The following is a 14,040-nucleotide window of genomic DNA, read 5'->3' as shown; positions in this document are numbered from 1 at the left end:
ATCACATGTATAATAGCAGCTGGATTGTCCATGATTACATTACGCCGCGCGGCCAGCTGTTGGGTCCTGGAGTCAGCACTACTCTCCGCTCGGTAACCGCAGGCTGGACCCACCTTGAACACCTTGAGCGCCTGCAGCTCGCCGACGACACGTTCGCTCTTCTCCATCTCGACCATTCCACCCGGCTGCCCCTCCTCGTCGGCGTAGCCCCTCAAGCCAATGTCAACGCCCTCATTCCCGTCCGAGCGCGCGCTCTCGATTGTCAGGCCCTCCTCGTTGGCCAGGTGGAGCAGGCAGATGAAGCAGAAACTTGTCGAGATCTCGCTCATCTTGTCCTTTGGATAACTTCCGCGCAGGCTCTGAATGACTGTGTCGAATCTCTTGACAGGGGTGGCAAGGGCCGCTTCGGGCTCGCTCTCCGTTCCTTCATCGGCCATCAATAGCGGAGTGGGCTCAACGAGAGACTTGAGTCCGTCCCAGATATCGTCTTTGAGGCGCTTGACGTCGACGCGCTTAGCCTTCTTGGCGTAATGAACGTTATCCGGCCTTGCGCGTCGCAGAGCCTCGCCGCCCGGTCGCAAGTCGTCCTCTCCATCCTCGCCAAAGGCTGGATCTAATGCCAGGTCAACAGCATCGTCGTCTGCGTCGTCGTGGAAGAACTGGCTCTCAAACGGCGCCGGCGCGTCGTCGTCGTCTATCACATCTGGTGCCGCAGCCGCCGCCCAGAAGTTCTCGTCAATCTCGCCATCTTGAGAAGCAGACGGGGTAGCGCGCCGCCGCAGTGCAAACTTGGGCTTGAGGAAGAGACGAAGGAGCTGACGGCTCGAGAAGTGCATGTCCTCGGGGAGGAGGAACTCGTCGCGCGCCCGCTTCTTAGTCTTGCGGGCGGGGAGGGCGATGGTGCTCCGTGCGCCGCGAACGAAGAGCTCCTTGGTGCTCATCTCGCCGTCAGCCCCAAAGTCAATCTTAAAGGGCTCCTTGGTCGCCTTCTTCTCCTTTGTCGCCGTCGCGGGAACAGGATCTGAGATTAGCGTTGTGTGGAGATTGAGGGAGTACCTTTCCGTGCCACCTTGCGCAACTTCCAGTGCTCGGCGCCCGCCCAGCCCTTGGACATGCCGCGATCAAAGTAGTCGAACATGCCGGCGTCGTCGTCGCCGTCCACCAACGTCATGAACAGGTCCTGTCTTCCCTGTGGCGCTGACGGTGCGGACACATCCTCCAGGTCCAAAGGTTCGCCGTCGTCATTGTCTCCGTCGTAACCTGCCGGGGCGTCGTAATCCTCGTCCCCGAAGAAGTCATGCACATTGCCAGTCTCGCCCACCTCCTCCAATGGGGCCGAGTCCTCGCGCTCGTCGCCAAAGGAATTGAGGCCGGTAAGCGTGGCAAGGTCGGGCATGTCCTCCGGGTTTGAGGCGAAACGGAACGCGCCGAGCGTCTCGCTAATCGTGAGGCCCTCCGCCCGCTCGGCAGTCGGGATGAACTCGCGTAACGCGCTCACGTCAACAAAAGTGTCTTCCATCTCATCCTCGTCCTCATCATCCTCGACGACTGCGTCGCCAGCATCAAACACCACGCGGCCATTGCCGTCAATGCCGAGGTGGTTCATGAGCAAGCCGCCTGCGCCGCCCTCGTCAAAGTCTTCCTTGGTCTTCTTGAAGAGCGGGTCGACCGTGAACTCTAGGTCAAACTTCTTGACCTGTAGCGCAGCGAAGCTCTTGGCGAGCGTAGCTTCGGAACGGGCCGTCTGGCATCAGCAATTGTTTGTTGCGAGACTCACCTTCCGTGTCCCCTTGGCTGGTCCATCTCCCTCTTCACCCTCTCCCTCTTCATTCTCGTCGTCGGGATCGCCGCCGCCAGCGAGGCCAGAGAGCAGTTTACCCGTCTCGGTTGCGACGCTATCCACGCGACTAGTCCAGATCTTGACACACCCATCAAGCGTACAGCTCGCTTTCTGGAAGTTGATGCTCTGGTCGTCCGTGTTGCGCAACAACGTAAGATCGTGGAAATAATCAATGAGCGCAAAGTTCCACGTATTCGTCGCTGTGATCTTGTTATCCGTGGCGAGCTTCATCCACTCCTCAAAGTTGGTATTCATGACCTCCATCGATATCGGCGCGATCGGTGCGACGGCTGAAAGACGCTTTCTGCGCGCCTGTGCCGATACCACACGCGAGCGGGGTGAAGCGGCTGCCGATCCCCCATTCTCCTTGCCAACATCAGCGGCAAAATGCGCACTCTTGCGCCGCGCGGCGCGCTCAGCCACGTCGTCATTGAGGCGGTTCATCTGGCGCGGTCGTAGTGGCGAATCGTCGAAGGATGCCTTCTTGCGCCGTAGTGGTGTCGAGGGGGATATGGGAGTTGGCATGAGAATAAGGTGATGTGGTGAGACTCAAGGGAGGTGTTGTTGTTGTTGACAATCAAGAACACGGGGCGCCTGCTTTTCCTTCCGCCATCTCGCGTGGTAATGAATTCACGTGGTTGTTACATAAGCGTGTTTGGCTATTTCGATCCTGTGCTCCGGTGCTCCAGTGGCCCTGATGGGCACCGCCTGCCTGCCCTTCCTCCTGTGACTTGGCAACAGCTGCATCTCTCTTTCCATCTCTCTATCACTCTCTTTCAATCTTTCACGCCGACATGTTGTCACGAGAAGCAGTGAGCGAATGCGCACAGCGCATCGCAAAGCGCTTCCCCGTGTACTGTGAGTTTGGGGCTGTCCGAGCTGACGTTAGTCGTGTGGTTCCTCCTCGGCGGACCATGGCTCATGTTCCTCTACTTCATCAGCATCGACCGCGTCCTGGAGCGCGGTGACATTGTCCATTTCCTCATTCAGTGAGTCTTTTCCATCTACTCCTACCCTTTCCTTCCCTGACACCAGAATCATCATCTTCCACTCCCTCCTCCTCCTCGCCGGCATCGCCTACGTTGGCGCCGTCACCCGCCGCCCCCTGCGTCCTGACGTAACCCTCGCGCCACCAGACGCGCGTCCACTCCGCCCAGACGACCCACAACGACACATTGACCCCGACGACATTCCTCTCCGCCTACTGCGCGACTCGCCACGCCTCGCTGAGGGCAGCAGCCACCACCACCATCGTCATACCCCAGATGGAGAGGGAGAAGAGGGAGAAGGAGACCGTCTGCTCCCCAAGCCTGATGACGAGGCGCACACCCCCCTCATGGCTAAGAACGCGACGGGCGGACCGCGGTGGTGCAGAAAGTGCGATGCGTGGAAGCCGGATCGGTGCCATCACTGTCGGAGTTGTCGGCAGTGTGTGCTCAAGAGTGAGTGTCGGGTGGAATGGGGGAAGGGAGGGGGGCGGTGCTTGCGCCACCGGGTCGAGCTTGCGCCACTGGGCTCATGCGCGATAGCCAAAGTGCTTCGGCCTGGAGCTTTGGTCAGGGGTGGACCGGTGATGGCTAAAAGAAAGCCCACGGAGACGAGGGAATGTGGTGCGATGGTGGTCGAGACAGCGCCCCGCGTCGCTTAACATTGGGCGCAGGAGATGACCTATTCTGTCCATCATATTGCACACACGAGCTGACTCCCAGTGGACCACCATTGTCCGTGGCTCGACAACTGTGTTGGATATCATAACCGTGAGTTTTGTCCTCCTTCCTCTTTGAATCATGACTGTCTCTCGTCGCGGCCGGCCTTACCGCGGCGGGAATGCGTCCATCTCCCTTACGTCAAGTTGTTCGTTGCCAGGCGGCCCCGGTTCAGCTGCATCAAATTTCTCCCTCGGCTGACACCCAGAGAAGTCCTTCGTCCTGTTCACGACGTACGCATGCCTCTTCGCACTATACGGCGGCCTCGAGGCCGCACACGAGACGTTCCGCTTTTTCAACGACCCCCCTCCAGACATTACGCCAGGTCCCAACGCTGCACAGGAGTGGGACGACTGGGAGGAGGTAAGCCGATGGCAAAGGTCTCCCGTTAACTCCAGCTCCACGTCGCGTTCAAGCCCGTCGCGCTCCTGCTCATATCGATCATGGGCGTCATTTTTGGCCTCGCCCTTGGTGGGCTAGCTGGATACCACTGGTTCCTGGTCTTGTGAGTGGTGCAAACCACAATGTCAGCTGACGGCAGGAACAACCGCACGACGCTCGAGGACATGAATCGGCTTCCGCCTGCGGTACTGCTGGACCCTGGCACGCGCGCGCGTCTCGAGGAACTGGGCGAGCGCGGCTCCCGGCGTCGCACACCTGGAGCCTGGCGGCCAGACCACATCCTGACGCGCAACGAGCGTATCAAGCTCCGCGACGAAGCTCGCAGCATCAACGTGTACAACGTCGGATGGCGGGCCAACCTTCGCAGCGTGATGGTGGGCGACGGTGCTGTGCCTTCAGGCAGCTGGCGCGAGCTCGCGCAGAACATTATGACCGGCGCGAACCCACTCGCGGCCCCCAGGCGGAAGCGATACGGCCCGGGTCACTTCTTCCCGCACGACCCAGCCATGCTTGAGAACCTGCGCAACCTCACGCGTGAGATGCGTGTAGGGTTATCGGAAGGGGACCAGGAGGCCGAGCCCGAACCGGAGGTGTATACTGGCGGCGAGTGGACGCTGGGCGACGAGAGTAGCGACTCTGAGCAGACCGTGTACGACGAGTCTTATGGTGACCGGCAGCGGGGTCGGTTTGATGTGTAATCTTGTACTAGACATAGATGTAGACGCGCACCAGGCGCAGGGTTCACAACAACGCCGAAACCACGTCGGTGTCACCTGGGCACCCCAGTGGCGCCTGCTCGCTCCTCGGACGACCTGTCCCCTTGTTACTCCCAAGTCACACGACCGACGTGTCCACTCTTGGGAGTCACATTATCTGCGTTCGCTAGCCATCGGTGTCGCTGAACACGACGCATTGTGTGTAGGGGGATCGTGGGTATGTAACTATTAATGTAAAGCACACGCAAGCCACGGCGTCTATGGCCTGGCCCCAAATCCCCCAGATAGCAAGTGAGGCGCTGCTACGAGTTGTTTCATTCAGCCACCTGGCCGCTGTCAAACCATGCTCCTGCAGTTCCCACGCCAGACATTTTGGCTCTCCGACATGCCCGACATCAATGACGCAACTGATGACAGAATGTAGGCAGACACACCATGTACATCCCTCCGGGACGCGGTAGAATGCTTCTAGAAGGGCCCGATGCGGTACGAGCAGCTGACCGCGACGCGTTCCTTTTCATTCCTGTTCGTGTTCAGTCAGCCAACAAGAGCTTACGCCTGCGTTATCTTGCTGACAACCCTTGGGCCTAGAAAACGAGGTTACAACCGCGGTAGGCCATGTGATTGGTTGTGGCTCCCTTGATGACGTTTGACTATGACAAGGTCCCCAAGGTACAAGGTAAACCCCACCATGCCCAACATTTACGGCCAGGTCTCCCATCACACATCCGTCTTGTCATCTCTCCTCGTCCATTTACTCTCCTTGACGCGCTCCGTGCGTGTTCGCTATCAATATCTCGTCTCTGGCGTCAACCAACCCCCGATCTTCCCTTGCGCACAGTCACCCTTTGCTGGCAAACTCTCAGACCCCTCAAACACATCTCCTCCACATCTCTAATCGGTACGTCCACACCCCATCTCACACCTCTTTCTCCCTCCCTCCCTCTCTTCCCGGGGCATCCTACATCCCACGACGCGTACATGTTCATCCCGTTGGGGCGCCCGCCATGGCCCGCCTCCCCGCGCTTCCACCCGGCTTCGCACGCTTTCCTCAAGGTGCCAGGCGATGACCACTTTCCCCTGACCCACACATACCACTCCCACTCCCACTCCCACTCCCACTCCCACTCCCACGCCCACGCCCACGCCCACGCCCACACGAACAATTACCACTCTGCCAGTGCCGATGCTGACACTCTCTCCTCGCCCGAACGCGCGTCTGTTGACCACTGCATTTCGTCGCTCATGTCCTCCTCCCCACCTCACCCTTACACCTGGCGCCAACAGAGTCACGGCGCCCTCCACCACTTTGGAGCGATGGATTCGATGCACCCCGACCCCGACTCGGCGCCGCTGCCGTCCCTCGCCGACTTGCGTGAGCAAGTCGCGCGCCTCGAGGCGGCACACCGTGAACGAGGCCTCAACCTCTCGGGCCGTATCATCCACGTCTGCCACCAACTGCCTGTCGAGATTGTCCGCGTCATTCAACCCACGGCTGACGGAGCGAACGGGCTCGACAGCATGGGTGGCCTTTCTTCCCCAATCACACACGACTTTAAGCCCGAGGACTCGACGACGTTTGAGAGCAAGAATGCAAAGTGGAAGATCCACAGCCGGCGCGGGCACACCGCCATGATCTCGGGCATTAGAAGCCTGAGCTTGTCGCACGAACAGCTTGTGGTTGGATGGAGCGGCGAGGTGCTCCTCCAGCCTGCTGACCCACCTCCAACCCCTCCGTCGCGCCGGACCGATCACCTCAAGTTCCTGCTTGAGCACACGGTCGAGCTGCACGCTAAGGTCGAGGACCCGCCGCTCATGGCCTCCAACAGCGAGTTCTCGAATAGCGAGCAGCAAGAGATCGAGACTGAACTGCATAACTTCTCTGATCTCGAAGCAAAGCAAGAGCCAAACGGCAAGCTCACGTACATTCCCGTCTTCCTGCCTCCAGACGTCAGCAAGGGTCACTACGAGGGCTACTGCAAGACGAGTACGTCAATTCTAGACAACGCTGACACCAGCCCTCTGGCCGCTCTTCCACTACCTCCTATGGCTCGACTCAACAGCCACCATGCCATCCCCCGACACGAGCTGGATCGCGTACCAAAAGGCAAACGAGCTGTTCGCCCGCCGCGTCACCCAGGTCTACCAGCCTGGCGACCTCATCATCGTCCACGACTACCACCTGCTCCTCGCGCCCAGGTACATCCGCGACAAGCTGAACCTCGCGCTCGGGATCAGCGGGAATCTGTCCTCGGCTGCGCCCTCACCAGCCATCGGCGCGTCGCTCCAAGCAGCACAGCAGCGTGGGATGGACTGGGGCGTGCACAGCCTCGTAGGCGCGCTCAAGACCTCTGGGCTGAGCAACGACAACAACAGGCCGGGTTCGCCAATCAAGGCTGCGATGCTGGGCGAGGATCTCAAGGCGACGACTAACGGAGGTAGCAACGGCGGGAGCCACGCTCGTCCCCACAACGAGGTCATGATCGGGCTCTTTGTTCACACGCCGTGGCCGAGTTCCGAGATCTTCAGGTGTTTGCCAAGTGAGTAGCACGAGTTACGCAGCAGCGACGAGCCCGTGAGGAGGTCGGTCCCGGCTCCCTGCGCACGCGCATACCATTGGGTCCGTGCACACCCGCTGACCCAAGAACGCAGCGAGATCCTCGAGGGCATGCTCGGCGCGAATACCGTAATCTTCCAAACGTACTCGTACTCGCGCCACTTTGTCTCGAGCTGCATCCGCGTGTGCGGCTTCGAATCGACCTCGACTGGGGTTGACGTCAACGGTCAGACTGTCGCGGTCAGCTACTGCCCGATCGGCATCGACATCGAGAGAGTCGCAAGAGACTGCGAATCCCCCGGCGTCACGCCCAAGGTGAAGGCGCTGCGCGATCTGTACCACGACAAGAAGATCATCGTCGGCCGCGAGAAGCTCGACGCGCCCAAGGGCGTGTATAACAAGCTCCAGGCCTTTGACAAGTTCCTCCAGGTCTACCCCGAGTGGCGTAACAAGGTCGTCCTCATCCAGGTGACTACTCCGGCGTTATCCGAGTCGCCGACGCTCGAGCGCAAGGTCGCCGAGCTCGTCAGCCACATCAACGGTGCATACGGTAGCCTCAACTTTACCCCTGTCCACCACTAGTGAGCTATCTGCAATGTAGGCAAGCAGCTCACCCCAGCCACCAAGCGATCGAGAGAGACGAGTACTTTGCGTTACTCTCCGTGGCCGACCTCGCGCTGATCACGTCGTTGCGCGACGGCATGAACACGACGTCGATGGAGTTCATCATATGCCAGCAGAAGACGAACAAGTCGCCGCTCGTGCTGTCCGAATTCATGGGCACGAGCACGGCATTCCGCGACGCGCTCACGATCAACCCACACGACCTGCTGGGCGTCGCGGACGCGATCAACCAAGGCCTGAGCATGCCGCTCAGAGAGAAGGAGCAGCGCTCCGAGGCCATGTACCAGAGCGTACTGGCACACACATCCCACACATGGGCTGCAACTGTGCTCAAGCTCCTCCTCGAGAACGTCGGGAGCGAACACACGGCGCACCAGACACCCGTGCTCGACTTGCAGGACATGGTGCACAAGTACAAAGCCGCCCACAAACGCCTCATGTTATTCGACTACGACGGCACGCTCACGCCTATCGTCAAAGTTCCTTCTCAGGCGATCCCGACGGAACGCACACGCGCCGCGATCCGTGAGCTCGCAGCCGACCCCAAGAACGTGGTGTACCTCATATCAGGGCGCGACGGCGACTTCCTCGAGGAGCACTGGGGTATGGTGCCAAACCTGGGCTTCTCGGCTGAGCACGGCTCGTTTGTAAAGACGCCCGAGGAGGGCGAGTGGGTCAACATGACGGAAGCTCTCGACATGAGCTGGATGAGCGAGGTCGAGGACATTTTCCGGTACTACACGGAACGCACGACGGGCTCGACAATCGAGCTCAAGAAGGCAAGCATCACATGGCACTATCGCAATGCGGACCCAGACTACGGCGAGTTCCAGTGCAAGCAGGCGCTAGACCTTCTCGAGTCGAGTCTGGCACCGAGACGGCCGATCGAGGTCTTGGTCGGCAAGAAGAACCTCGAGGTACGTCCGCTTGCGGTCAACAAGGGCGAGATTGTCAGACGGCTCGTGTACGAGAACCCCGACGCCGACTTTATCATGTGCGCCGGCGACGACAAGACGGACGAGGACATGTTCCGGTCTCTCCGTACAATCTTCCCACCTGGCGGACCGCGCGACGGCGAACCCGTGACCATGAAGCCGCCCGTCGGAGTCACTGCGGCGCTGGAGCCCGACGAGGCCGACGAGCTGCCAGAGGTGAATCTCAAGATCCGCCCATCAGGCGTGTTCAGCATCACGGTCGGGCCGAGCGCCAAGAAGACGCTTGCGGGGTGGCACGTCACGACGCCCGACGAAGTCGTCGACAGCGTCGAGCACCTGCTTGCGTAGCGGGCGGGCGCAGCGACGTGAGCACGGGCGTGAGATGGTGTATAGAGCGAGTCCTGTAGCCGGATATTGCATGTATGGATGGGTATGCACAGTTGTTGCGTACATCTTTGTACTGTCAAAGTATGGAAAGGAAAGGAGATTATGGTCGAACGAGTACGCCAGCGGGCGCCGCCACGCGGACTTCACGTCTATCCGCCCCGTCTCCCAGCCACACGGCAACGTGTGGCAGTGCGGCCCAACCACTAGCTCCCACCGGCACGGCGCCTAGGTCGACAACGAGATTCCCGCCTGGAGGCACGGGCACGCGTGCGCCGCGCGGCCCAGCCCAGACGAACGCGTCGGCCGTCTCGCCATGTACTGTCAACCACGCCTCTGTGTCGGGATGCGCGTTGGCCAGCGTCAGCTGTAATGCAAATGGCGTGTGGGCGCGCACGGCGGCCGGACTTGCCAGACTCGCAGTAACAAACGCCTCGGGTGGCGGCGCGTGCAGTGCGCCCAGCGGGAGCGTCGCCGTTAATGTGTCACTGGACGAGGATGAGGATGAGGATGAGGCGGGACGCCAGCGCACGCGCAACATGGCATAGGCGGGCGGCGCGCGCGCCGGAAGCGCAAACTTGGCCGCGAGGGCAAACGACGTCGTGTGGTCCCAGGCTGGTGTCAGTGAATGCCGTGGCACAGAAACCCTCCCACACTCACTCTGCGGCCACTCAGCACTGCCCAAACTCGAGCTAGCCACGTGCGCCCCTTCCGCGACCAATGCCATGCCCTCGACCACAACCCCCCTCGGACTGGGAACACTGAGCGTTGCAGCCAGCAACGCGCCAGCCTTGGTAGGCTGCGTGCTTGTGCTAATGGCAAACGGCTCGACAACAGGCACGACAGCGGTGCGCGTAGTCTCCTCCCCCAACCCCGAGAGGGTGGACATGAGGGACACGTCGAGCATCTTGGTATGCGCCGACGGAGACAGGAGGTATACTGTCGTTTCGGCGGTTCCGTCGATGAGGATGAGCGGAATGTCCTTGAGGAGTGCGTCAGAGCTGGCGTCACCGTGCGAGATCGTGCTCCCGTCAGGCTCGTCACCGGGCTGGAGAAGCACGCTGAGGCTTAGCGCCAAGTCACGCTCGTCGTCGCTCGTGACCTTGACCGTGATGGGGACAGACTCGCCCTCGAAGCCGACGGGCGGGGCGGAGAGGTCGAGCGACACGGCGTGTGGAGGTGGCGCAAAGGTCACTGATGGGAAGACGCCGGCCGAGGGCACGAAGGCCGTCCCGTGCGCACGCCATACGCCCAGCGGCGTAGGTTCGAGACGCCAGGTGAGCACCCACCCGTCTTTCGCCAGGGTGAGGTCTGCGCCCAGAACCTCGAGCTCAGTGTCGGCCGAGACAGTTCCGGTGAGCACCAATTCGTTGGCAAAGGTCAGCGGGCCGGAAGCCTTGGCCGTACCCGAGATAGGCCCGAGGGCTACCTCTCGTGAGCCATCCGAGTGGGTCACGACAATGTCGGTACCGTCGCTCAGCGAGACGCGGAGGCGATCAAAGGCCAAGTGCGAGACGTCCGCGCTTGGGGTCAGGACGAGCTGGAACGGTACGCTGCTGCCTGTAGCCGCTTTGTCCGCCCGGAAGCCGGCTGAGAGCGTGATGATCTGGGCAGACGAGGTGATGGGCTCGTCGCTCCCAGGCTTCGTTGTGGAAAGTAGACCGAGGAGGTCGTCCTGAGCCTCTGCTGATGGAAGCGACGCGAGCAGGCGCACAGCTGTGTCAACGTCGCCGGTCGCCCGCGCACACTCCAGCCAGAGAGTCCGAGACTGCTCCTCGAGCTTGGCCCACTCCACCCTGTCCTCGCTGTCTGTAGCGTCGGAAAGCGCCTTGAGCGTCTTTGCCGCAGCCTCATACAGGCCAGCTTCCGCTTGAACTTGGGCCATGCGGAAGGCGGCATACAGCGCCAAGCCGGAATGCTCGCCCGACATCGTGCTCGCTTTGCTCAGCAGTTCGACCGCTAACCCAGCGTGATCGACGCTCTTCTCGTTCGCGAAGCCGGGCACGGCTGCCAACCCAGACGACCCGGCCGCATGTTCGGCTGCAACCGCAGCGTCGTACCGCGCCTTGCGCTCGAGGGTGCACGTCGCGGCAGTGTAGAAGTAGAACGCAGGCGGCTGGAGGACATGCAGTGGGTTGGCAATAGAGACGGGCGTGTTCATCTCTTCCGGAGCTGGGGGAAGGACGTTACCTGTCGGAGGTTGAGGGTATGTCGGAGTCGGAAGAGGTGGGATTGGGAAGCCGTTCGCGTTGGCCATCGCGATCTCAAGCACCTCACCGAAGATGCGGTACTGTCGCGCGACCCAAGACCAGAACTCGAACGTGTCCTCGCCGATGCCCCAGCCTCGGGAGAGGTCAGCGAAGCGGCGCAGGTGCACGAAGAACGGCACAAGGACCTTGGTGGCAGCACCCTCGTAGAGCTGAAGTTTGCAGATCTGATCGTCAGCATTTTTTGGAGGGCAGACTCACGCGCACGTCAAGACAGTCCGCGAGCACCTTGGCCTCGGCCCACCGCTTGGTGCGTGGTGGCAGCGCGCTCGTGCTCCCAAACATGCGTGCGAGCTCGTTCCAGCAGTCCTCGTAATGGCGCCTCGCGAGGTCGAGCTCGCCGCGCACCTCGGCAAACCATCCCGCCTTGAAGTCGTACCGTATGGTCCATCCCTGTGGACCAAGGGGTGCGGCGCTACCCCGGCGTCCAGCGATACTGTTGGATCTCGACCGATTACCCCCGCGCCCACGCTTGCGCCGAATGCGTTTCCCGTGCGCGACATAGTACTCGAGCGCGGGCTCGCGCAGCGCGTCGAATAGATTGCGCACAAAGTCGGGAAGCTCTGACGCCTTGACGGGCGTAAGGACGAAGAGGGAGGCCTTTGCAGAGAGCTGGGACGCGCGCCTGATTGCGCTCAAGCGCGCGTCCAGCCCGTCGGCATCGAGTGCCGAGGTGCTTGCCATGAGCACGACGGTGAGGCGGATCCCGCGCTCGCCGAGGCGCCGACGCCTATCGCTAATCTCGCGCACCGTCGCCTCGTCAGCCTCACGCATACGCTCCGCCTCGTCGCCTAACGGCGGACCAGAGGGCTCGTACAGCCGCAGAAAAAGAACAAACACACTGGGAACGAGGTCAGTGTGTTTCCGAATCCACACCGGCGCGATGAGGCCGTCGGGATGTAGAGGAGAGGTGGGAGTAAGCGGGGAGAGGGGGGAGTGGCCCTCGGGCGTCTTGCGGAGCGGGAGTTTGACGCCCTTGTCGACAAGGACGACACGGAAGTCGGTGTTTTCGCCGCCCCATACCCGAGGTGGGGCCGTGTAGGGCTGCAATGCGGAGCGGAGGTCGGTCGCAAGCTGCCCAAAGTCGTCTTGGGGGAGGGCCGCGGGTTCGGGCTCTGGCTCGGGAGAGGTTAGGGGGACCTCCGAGTTGCTTGGTTTGCGTGTAGATGGGGGAAGCGTCCCCAGGCCGCCCACGAACATGAGCGGCTGGGGATGGGCGAGGAACTGGGGTTAGCGCGCGAGCGAGCGAGCTCAAGCAGGAGCGAGAACGTGTTTGAGTGACGGAGCCATGTCCGTAGCGAGATGGCTAGAGAGGCGGGCCAAGAGCGACGAGGGGACGAGCGAGACGAGTACGAAATGCCTACCTCTATTGGGTACGAGTTCATGTGCTTGACGTGATGAGGATGGAAGTTGAACAGCAACAGCAAGCAACATCAAGCAGCGACGTCGATTCCGCGATGACGCCTGGGCCCGTGCCTGACACCATGGATTTTGAGATTGTCGATTGCTCTAGCTTACCTACATTCTACTCTCAACTCCATCACAATGGTCCAGACATCGCAGAAGAACCTCTGGGTCGCTGCGTCAGACGGCGACATTGAGCGAGTCAGGGTGAGTCCAATGTCTGCGCGGAGATTGAGAGTGGATGGGTTGCACTTTAGGCTATCCCAACTCTCTCTCCCCCTCCTCCCACCCACTCCCTTCTCAGGCTTCCCCCTCTCCTGTTAACCTCGGCGCTACGCGCCTCGGCAGCTGATACCAGTCCTTAATCGCCGCCGGCGCCACCGCAAACGACCGCGACGCCCACTCCTATACGCCCATGCACGCCGCCGCGTCGTACGCGCACCTCCAACTCCTTGAGTACCTCGTCTCGGTTGGGGGGAATGTCAACCTGCCCGACGATGACGGGGACACGCCCCTGTTTACGTGCGAGTCGGTGGATGCCGCGCGGTGGCTGGTCGAGCATGGGGCCGAGGTTGGACACCGGAATGCGGAGGGTGTTAGTGTAAGTGCAGGGCGAGGCGCGGAGCTGGAATGGTGGGGCTAGAGGTGTCTGGGGGATGGAAAGGGGGCGTGTGGAGAAGGCGTACTCAACTCAACTCAACCACTCACACCAGGCTGCCGAGTCGCTCGCGGACGACCAGCCCGCCGTGGCGGCCTACCTCCGGTCACTGACTGGCGACGCTGGCCCGGAAGCCACCGACGAGGGCGTCTCGCAGCATGCGATGGACGCGTACGCGTCGCGCCAGACCAACGACCTGCTCGCGCAGACGCAGGCCATCATGGCGCAGGCCGAGCGGGACGGGAGTGACCCGGACGCGGCGTTGCGCGAGGTCGTTGGCCGTGCGGTGCGTGAGGGCTTCTCCTTTGGGGCGGGGCAGGGCGGTGGTGAGGAGGAAGGAGGAACCAAGCGAAGCAGGCAGGAGTAGATGTAGATGATCCATATTAATGCACATTCAGCAAGAACCTAGTGTTGCATGGGGTATCTGTCCAAGCTACACAAGCTCCAAAACTCATAGACGCTTATAATGCTCTGAGAATCACGCATGATCACACTCCACACTCCGTCTCTGTCGACATGTCTACTCGGACATCGGTCACTCACTCAG

The 14,040-nt window shown here is 61.2% G+C and overlaps 5 protein-coding genes across 5 annotated transcripts; 3 read left to right on the top strand and 2 right to left on the bottom strand.

Annotated features, from left to right (window-relative positions):
* Positions 1 to 39: 39 nt before the first annotated feature.
* CcaverHIS019_0705540 (uncharacterized protein) lies at positions 40 to 2,365 on the bottom strand (the record flags this gene model as incomplete). The annotated part of the gene is made up of 4 exons (XM_060604000.1): positions 40 to 66; positions 114 to 1,021; positions 1,057 to 1,744; positions 1,778 to 2,365. The coding sequence occupies 4 exons, from the start codon at positions 2,363 to 2,365 to the stop codon at positions 40 to 42; spliced, it is 2,211 nt and encodes a 736-aa protein (XP_060460238.1).
* Positions 2,366 to 2,634: 269 nt separating this feature from the next.
* Positions 2,635 to 4,646, top strand: ZDHHC2 (uncharacterized protein; the record flags this gene model as incomplete). Its single annotated transcript, XM_060603998.1, has 7 exons — positions 2,635 to 2,698; positions 2,730 to 2,829; positions 2,876 to 3,282; positions 3,550 to 3,597; positions 3,755 to 3,909; positions 3,945 to 4,051; positions 4,088 to 4,646. 7 exons carry the CDS (start codon positions 2,635 to 2,637, stop codon positions 4,644 to 4,646), a joined length of 1,440 nt encoding a protein of 479 aa, XP_060460237.1.
* Positions 4,647 to 5,909: 1,263 nt separating this feature from the next.
* On the top strand, positions 5,910 to 9,128 carry CcaverHIS019_0705520 (uncharacterized protein; the record flags this gene model as incomplete). The annotated part of the gene is made up of 4 exons (XM_060603997.1): positions 5,910 to 6,651; positions 6,683 to 7,204; positions 7,310 to 7,802; positions 7,841 to 9,128. The coding sequence occupies 4 exons, from the start codon at positions 5,910 to 5,912 to the stop codon at positions 9,126 to 9,128; spliced, it is 3,045 nt and encodes a 1,014-aa protein (XP_060460236.1).
* A 139-nt stretch (positions 9,129 to 9,267) lies between these two features.
* On the bottom strand, positions 9,268 to 12,816 carry CcaverHIS019_0705510 (uncharacterized protein; the record flags this gene model as incomplete). Its single annotated transcript, XM_060603996.1, has 4 exons — positions 9,268 to 9,779; positions 9,825 to 11,598; positions 11,639 to 12,655; positions 12,796 to 12,816. The coding sequence occupies 4 exons, from the start codon at positions 12,814 to 12,816 to the stop codon at positions 9,268 to 9,270; spliced, it is 3,324 nt and encodes a 1,107-aa protein (XP_060460235.1).
* A 160-nt stretch (positions 12,817 to 12,976) lies between these two features.
* On the top strand, positions 12,977 to 13,860 carry CcaverHIS019_0705500 (uncharacterized protein; the record flags this gene model as incomplete). The annotated part of the gene is made up of 3 exons (XM_060603995.1): positions 12,977 to 13,042; positions 13,194 to 13,436; positions 13,549 to 13,860. 3 exons carry the CDS (start codon positions 12,977 to 12,979, stop codon positions 13,858 to 13,860), a joined length of 621 nt encoding a protein of 206 aa, XP_060460234.1.
* Positions 13,861 to 14,040: the final 180 nt, after the last annotated feature.

This window comes from Cutaneotrichosporon cavernicola, assembly GCF_030864355.1.
Source record: "Cutaneotrichosporon cavernicola HIS019 DNA, chromosome: 7b".
NCBI classification, from domain to species: domain Eukaryota; kingdom Fungi; phylum Basidiomycota; class Tremellomycetes; order Trichosporonales; family Trichosporonaceae; genus Cutaneotrichosporon; species Cutaneotrichosporon cavernicola.
Note: the sequence above shows the minus strand (reverse complement) of the source record. Positions and strands in the feature narration are given on the sequence as shown.